General features: G+C 39.2%; 2 protein-coding genes across 2 annotated transcripts; both read left to right on the top strand.

The window, feature by feature from the left end:
• Positions 1-1,915: 1,915 nt before the first annotated feature.
• CBG22917 lies at positions 1,916-4,347 on the top strand (the record flags this gene model as incomplete). The annotated part of the gene is made up of 9 exons (XM_002642967.1): positions 1,916-1,975; positions 2,039-2,159; positions 2,229-2,354; positions 2,669-2,794; positions 2,903-3,028; positions 3,137-3,262; positions 3,371-3,496; positions 3,605-4,171; positions 4,220-4,347. 9 exons carry the CDS (start codon positions 1,916-1,918, stop codon positions 4,345-4,347), a joined length of 1,506 nt encoding a protein of 501 aa, XP_002643013.1.
• A 1,550-nt stretch (positions 4,348-5,897) lies between these two features.
• On the top strand, positions 5,898-7,660 carry CBG22919 (the record flags this gene model as incomplete). Its single annotated transcript, XM_002642968.2, has 6 exons — positions 5,898-5,911; positions 6,065-6,162; positions 6,216-6,330; positions 6,374-6,716; positions 7,162-7,587; positions 7,637-7,660. 6 exons carry the CDS (start codon positions 5,898-5,900, stop codon positions 7,658-7,660), a joined length of 1,020 nt encoding a protein of 339 aa, XP_002643014.2.
• Between the last annotated feature and the right edge of the window lie 234 nt (positions 7,661-7,894).

Here is a 7,894-nt window from a genome sequence, read left to right as displayed (position 1 = left end):
TCAAAAAGCTTTTTTGTCAATGAAGTCTATGAATGAGTCGGAGCCCATTCCTGCGAGAACGCCTCCCAAAATTGTACCTCGCCAGCGTTTCCAACTTCCGGGGAAAGACCACAGAATCCTTGGCAGCGGCACCTGGGAAAATGAAAATTGGGGGAAATTATATAGTACCCAATGATACCGTACCTGCACTTGCACCACATGATTTCATATAGTAGCTTGTTACTTCCTTGGTAGCGAGCACGACTGCTCCTGCTACATTTCCAGTTATGTATAATTTCCCAACATCATAACCAGTTTTAGCAATATACAATGCATTCGCCGCTGGACCGATTTTGTTAAGATAGCCAAACACTCGTCCGGTTGCTCCTGCAGCTTGCGCAGTGGCTCCGAAATCCGGATATGGGGATCCTTGACTCCCGTGATTGCCTTGTTCACATTGATATGATGATAAGGAACGTTTCCATGAGGCATGTCGATTCTCGCATACCATTTTGGGTTTCCAAGGGTACTGATATGATTCTTATCAAAGATGTTCAAGATATTTGAAGATCTTCCACCAACTTGAACGACATAGTTGAGCGAGTTCTGGTAGCATCCTACGATGGCACCAGTGAGACCTCCAGAAAGAGTCGATGAACTCCAGAAAGGGTCGATATATTGAGAGATACTCGACACACTTTCACCAGCATGACCCAATAAGTGGTAGGAGGCGTCCATAGTTCCAGAGAGATATTCCAACATAATTTGTTGTCTTAAATTTAGATTAAATTATTGAAACTTTATAAGTGAAAAGAGCATACTTGCAACCGGGCCTTTGCCGGGCCCTTCGCGGCATTGCCATAGTTTCTTTCAGAAACAATATTTTCATATCAACTAAATCGGATATGATAGAGCTCGACGAGTACTACAAAAGTATACCATTTGGAATACTGTATGTTGTCTATGAACAAAGCTACAAGTCATAAAGTGGCCGGGCCTTGCCGAGTCGACCGGGCAGGGTCGGGTCTTTGTTTTTTTTTTGCCTGTAACTGTGTTCATAGACACGACACAATTATTTGAATTATATCATTTTGTATTATTGTTGTGCGAAAAATTGGAGTCGAGACGCAGACAGTCGAACAAAAAATTCCTCTGCGTCTCCACCGAGTATGTGTTATTTAGGCTTGCCGCTTCGAGGTGCATACCGTAATCAGACTGCAAAAAATACTCTCTAACTCCAATTTTTTCGGACAACAATAATAGCACTTGTCGAGTTCTATCATATCAAATTAGTTGGTCTCAAAATATTGATTCTAAAAGAAACTATGACATATCCTGCGGAGGCCCGGCAAAAACAAGATCGCAAGTATGCAAAAGAGCTCAACCAAAACGGGAGGTCGTTTTCGAAACGTTTTCGAAAACTGTATGAAGGATATATAAAATAAATAGTCGGAACAAAAAAAAATATAAACTGCCGTGTTCGGTACTCGCGAGTCTCCTATTTATAATGAATTGAGCATTAAGAGTGAGCAATGTAAGAACTAAGAGTGAGCAATGTGAGAGTTAAGACCGAGCAATGCGACGTTTGCTTAGAGAGGCATGTGAACAAAATAGCCTTATTTTTCAAATATCCAGTTGATTTCCGGTGTCATGCGCTACCTGGGTAGGCGTGAGATTTCCAAACTACACACAAGATAATCCCATTTTTCGACAGGTGCGTTTTTTGATCTAAAATATTTGGAAGTTGTACATATGTTGGGAAAACATAATTTTCAGAATTTCCAGCAAATTCGCTCTATTTTTGTTTTCGGGCTCTTGATGTTAATGCAACGTCTTCTTACCTTTTCAGAACTTTCGAAATCCAAAACTCTGTTATTTTTTCTTCAATTTTTCTGATTAAAAACTCTAAAATTTGAAAATAGTACAAAATTTCAGAATGGGAACCTCTTCTAAACATCGGATCCTCATTTTTCTGATATTGGCCTTTTTGGTTCCGGTAAGATTTTTAAACTTTCGCAATTTGTATTCGAAAAAATTCAAATTCCCGCCAACGTTTCAGATCTCAAACTGCAAAAAAGAAGACTCATACTGGCTAGATTCTTTGTATTCTACATTCCGTGAAATTTCGGAACATCTTCCCGGATATTCTGAGAAATTTCAAAAAACAGTGACCGGATATGGTAGGATTTTAATTTGAATAAAGAAAGTTTGATTCAAACTTCTTTAAAAAATCGAAAAAAAAATTACAGCGGAGGAAGTCCAGAAGCAATATGAAGGTTCGAAATGGGAGAGCTTTGTGAATGAAAATGCTGCTAAACTCTACGAGAAAAGTCAAGACAACGGGAAAACATTGAAGGAAAAAATTGTAGAATACGGTATAAATTTTTTCAATTTTTTTAGAAGATATCATCATTTTGAACAAAAATTGTTTTTGGGGTTACGGTAACATTTCGCGCCCAGAAGGGGCGTGGCCTATGGGTACTATGGACAAAAGTCTTAGAGTAGCCCCCATACCCACCACATACAATAGCAGACTCATAGGACCATTTTAAATTTTTCCATTGTCATGGTGTTTTCGAGTTTCTCAGAAATTGTGTCTTAATATTTCAGAAGAAGTGATAGAAGATGACAGTGTTGTCAATAGAGCAAATTTTACTCGAAATTCTTTTGAAAATCGAAAAAACTTCAGCGGAGAAAGTCCAAAAGCACTATGAAGGTTCGAAATTGGAGAGCTTTGTGAATGAAAATGCTGCTAAACTCTACGAGAAAAGTCAAGAAAACGGGAAAACATTGAAGGAGAAAATTGGAGAATACGGTAAATTTGTTCAATTTTTAATATTTCAGAAGAAGTGATAGAAGATGACATTGTTATCAATAGAGCAAATTTTACTCGAAATTCTTTTGAAAATCGAAAAAACTTCAGCGGAGAAAGTCCAAAAGCACTATGAAGGTTCGAAATGGGAGAGCTTTGTGAATGAAAATGCTGCTAAACTCTACGAGAAAAGTCAAGAAAACGGGAAAACATTGAAGGAGAAAATTGGAGAATACGGTAAATTTGTTCAATTTTTAATATTTCAGAAGAAGTGATAGAAGATGACATTGTTATCAATAGAGCAAATTTTACTCGAAATTCTTTTGAAAATCGAAAAAACTTCAGCGGAGAAAATCCAAAAGCACTATGAAGGTTCGAAATTGGAGAGCTTTGTGAATGAAAATGCTGCTAAACTCTACGAGAAAAGTCAAGACAACGGGAAAACATTGAAGGAGAAAATTGGAGAATACGGTAAATTTGTTCAATTTTTAATATTTCAGAAGAAGTGATAGAAGATGACATTGTTATCAATAGAGCAAATTTTACTCGAAATTCTTTTGAAAATCGAAAAAACTTCAGCGGAGAAAATCCAAAAGCACTATGAAGGTTCGAAATTGGAGAGCTTTGTGAATGAAAATGCTGCTAAACTCTACGAGAAAAGTCAAGACAACGGGAAAACATTGAAGGAGAAAATTGGAGAATACGGTAAATTTGTTCAATTTTTAATATTTCAGAAGAAGTGATAGAAGATGACATTGTTATCAATAGAGCAAATTTTACTCGAAATTCTTTTGAAAATCGAAAAAACTTCAGCGGAGAAAATCCAAAAGCACTATGAAGGTTCGAAATTGGAGAGCTTTGTGAATGAAAATGCTGCTAAACTCTACGAGAAAAGTCAAGACAACGGGAAAACATTGAAGGAAAAAATTGGAGACCACTGGAATATGGTTTCCGGTGGAACCGTTGGAGCCGCCCGTAACGCTGCCAACTATGTCGTTCAAGTTGGTGGAAGATCTTCAAATATCTTGAACATCTTTGATAAGAATCATATCAGTACCCTTGGAAACCCAAAATGGTATGCGAGAATCGACATGCCTCATGGAAACGTTCCTTATCATCATATCAATGTGAACAAGGCAATCACGGGAGTCAAGGATCCCCATATCCGGATTTCTGGAGCCACTGCGCAAGCTGCAGGACTTACTGGCAAAGCATTGCATGTTGTTAACAAAGTGGCCCCTGTGGCAATGGCTGTATCGGTTGCTGTGGACGCGGTAGATGTTGCAAATGATTTGATGAAAGGACATACAACAGAAGCAAAGAAGAAGGTGGTCAGCATTGTGGCAACCAATGCTGGAGGGTACTGTGGAGCCAGTGCAGGTAAAAAAGATTAAGCTAAACATTAGCAGACGATTTTTCATTTTACAGGCGCTGCTGTCGGAACGATGTTCTTCCCGGGAGTCGGCACATTGGTCGGTGGAATCGTTGGGGGAGTTTTTGGTGGGGTCGGAGGAGGAATCGCAGGAGATATCGCGAACGAAGTCATGCAGTCATGAAATTGATTTTATACTAAACAGAATACTCTCTTCCCTTAACTTTTTCGTCTTTTCAAAATGTCAATCTTGCTGGTTAAAACAAGTACTGAGAAATTGAATAAATAATTATATTGGGTAATTTTTGAGTTAATGGAGGGAAACAGCAAAACGTTTGAAGAGTCGTTACCGCGTAGCTCGGCTGATAACGGCACATCAGCCGAATATTCTGCTTATGTCAAAATCATAGAAATAATTCCATAACTCTGATTTATTAAGACAATATGATCTATGGAACTCAACAAGATACCCAAAAATCTTATTTCAGGTTTTCCATTGGTATGAATTCGGGAATTAGAAATCCAATTAATCCGCCAACAGCTCCTCCAACGTCTTCGTCATACTCTGAAAATTAGAAACTATGAACAAGCACAGATTACCAGGCAACTCACACAGCAATCTCTCGTGCGGTCCAGCATACGCTCCTAACGTAGAACGTATTGATACTGACACCATTCTGATTGCGAACAGGCGTGAATGAGGATGGGATGTCGAAAAGGTTTTTTCGTGCCAATTGAGACGACGTAAATCGAAATACAAGTTTAGAAAGAATATAATGAAATAGAATTTATGCATCTTCCGGAACTGATCAATCCCATTTGTCTTATTAATGTGTCTTTCCGACTCACAAGCAGTAACCATAAGACCAGTGAGCAAACTATGAATCGCTTCTGAAAATGAATATCAAGACTAGATTTGATATCAACGTTTCCATCTTCTAGGCGGCAACAACTAGGTTTCCACTCACCGAGATCCTGATTCTCGAAACAATCCTGTTTCGACCACATGTATATCCGCGCCATCCAAAACATAAAGTACAAAAACTTTTTTGTATTCACGATATTGGGCTCTTTCATCCACTTTGTTGTTAATCAGTGGATACTCATCGTTCATTCTAAAAAATATATAGTGTATCTTTGAGCCGATATATTTCGTTGACATTGAAAGATATGATAAAGTGGTCAATTGATAAAACAATCATAAAAATATTAAAAACATTTTGCCAGGGAAAACGCAGAGAGGTGCGTGCGCAAAAATATACCCGAAAAAGTGTGCGCCACTGTTGCATAAAGGGGCGTGTCGCGTAAGCGCCGCCCCTTGCCCAGATTTTATTGTACACACAGTATGCAATCGGGCGACCGCTTTCTCTTTGCCCGTGTAGCTCAGTCGGTAGCGGCGCCGCACCCTCAATCATCGCCCCAACAAGTTCAACTCCTCGAGGGGCATATTTAAACGAAATTTCGAGAACATTATTTTTTTCATGTCCCCCCACCTTTAAAGAATTGTGTCTTGTTTATGAACAACGTTACAGGCGAAAAACAGAGACCAGGCCCGGCCCGGGCCGACGCGGCGAGGCCCGGACACTTTATGATTTGTAACTTTGTTCGTAGACAAAACACAGTTCTTCAAATAGCATCATTTCGCAGAGTTCTATCATGTCGAAGTTAGTTGATCTGAAAATATTGTTTCTGAAATAAACTATGGCAAGTCCCGCGAAGGGCCCGGTCGCAAGTATGGACTATAGGATGTTAGACACACGGAGACGAATCCTGCATACGGAAGTCATGGGAGTTGATGTCTTCAGAATAAACAAACCAAGTTTCTCAAAATATAAACAAGCTAGTCAAAATTAAGGAAAAAATAACTACTGAACTAGCCTGGACCTGTCCCTAGGATCTAGGGCTGAAAATGTTCTGGAATTTCAAATAATTTTTTTTTCAAAAAAACACTTTTTTAAATTAAAAATGTTTTTGTGGGGTAACGAAAGCAAGAATTCGAGTGAGTTGAAATTACAGTAACTTGCTGAAACTACAGTAATCCTGTAATTTCAGATGATCCTCTGGTTGACGAGGTGATCGTGAAAATATTGAATATCGGGTCCGCTGGAAGCTCCTTTGAAGCGTTGATTCCGTCGAAGACGGTTATGGTTCTTTTAGATAAGGCCAAGTGATTTAATTAGGAGTAATTAAGGGTAGTTAGGACCTTTTAGGTACATTTACATGAGGCAAGGAGCGATGGTAGAAATCGAGGCGCCCGTGAAAATCTGTGGAGACGTTCACGGACAATTCTCAGATGTCCTCAGAATGTTCGATCGTGGATGCTTCCCACCACTCGTCAATTATCTATTTCTGGGTGATTACGTGGATCGGGGACCGCAAAGTTTAGAAGTCGTCACACTGTTCATTGCATACAAAGTCAAATTTCCCAATAACTTTTTCATGCTGCGCGGGAATCATGAGTGTGGAACTATTAATCGAGTTTATGGGTTCCTGGATGAAGTCAGTCGGAAGTATGGGTCAAAAACTGGAATGACACTTTGGAATTCGTTTCAGGTAGGAGCCCTTCCACAAGTTAAACTAGGGACATACTGTGAAATTGAAAACTGTTAACTTTGATCTCGTATATCTAACTTCTTGTGAAAGTTATTAAAACGTAGTCAACTGATAAAATGTTTATCATAATATCACCTACATTTTATTTGTTAGCTACTTTTTGATATCGTTTACAGGAATTGAGATACATGGGTTCAAAGTGGACAGCCATCAGAAGCCGCCGGCGGCCGGCCGCTTTGCGCTCTCCTGTGCGCTTCTAGGTGAGAAACGAACGTGAGGGTCAACCTGACACAAATATATTTATCTCGGTTCCTGTGAGAGATACTGGAAAGTGGTCAACTGACAAAATATTTCTGATATTATGGTAAACATTTTGTTAATTGATAACTTTTTGATATCTTTATCAGGAGCCGATATATATTGGCTCCACGTTTTCCTCTTCCAGAACTGCTTTGCCTGCATGCCATACACCTCTCTCGTCTCCTCGCGAATCCTATGCATGCATGGTGGAATCAGCAAGAAAATGACGTCTCTCGATCAACTCCGTCGTCTCCCTAGACCAGTTCTAGAAGTACCTAACCCATCCCTAGAAACTGACATCCTATGGTCGGATCCCGAGCAAAATATCCAAGGATTCGTGAATAACACACGTGGCGTTGGTCACGTCTTCGGAGAAAGCGCTCTTCTGGAGGTTATCGATCGTCTGGGCGTTCAGTTGATTGTCAGAGCTCATCAGGTTGTTCAGGACGGTTATGAGTTTTTTTGCAACAAGAGACTTGTCACTATATTCTCGGCACCACATTATTGTGGAGAGTTTGATAATGCCGCTGCAATGATGAATGTGGATAAGAACCTGGTTTGCAGTTTTACAGTAAGCCATTTATTTCTGAATCATGATCTTTAGGATTCATGCTTTTCAGGTCCTTCGCCCGGTTCGTGAATGAATAATCCCAACCTTTACTTGATTTTTCTTCGTTTTTTTTTTCAAAATTTAATAAAAAATCACATTTTATTTGGCAGAAAAACATATTCAAAAAGTGGAGAAAAAAAATCAAGTCATGACAAAAAAATTAAGTATTTGGAGAACAAAATAATTTTGAGGTAAAACATATAGAAGATCTGGAAGAACAAAATAGAGGTACAGAAAAGAAAAATGGTGGCCTAGAAAATACCCAGGC

The sequence above is a fragment of the Caenorhabditis briggsae genome (assembly GCF_000004555.2).
Source record: "Caenorhabditis briggsae complete genome, chrIII, whole genome shotgun sequence".
In the NCBI taxonomy this organism is placed as follows: domain Eukaryota; kingdom Metazoa; phylum Nematoda; class Chromadorea; order Rhabditida; family Rhabditidae; genus Caenorhabditis; species Caenorhabditis briggsae.
Note: the sequence above shows the minus strand (reverse complement) of the source record. Positions and strands in the feature narration are given on the sequence as shown.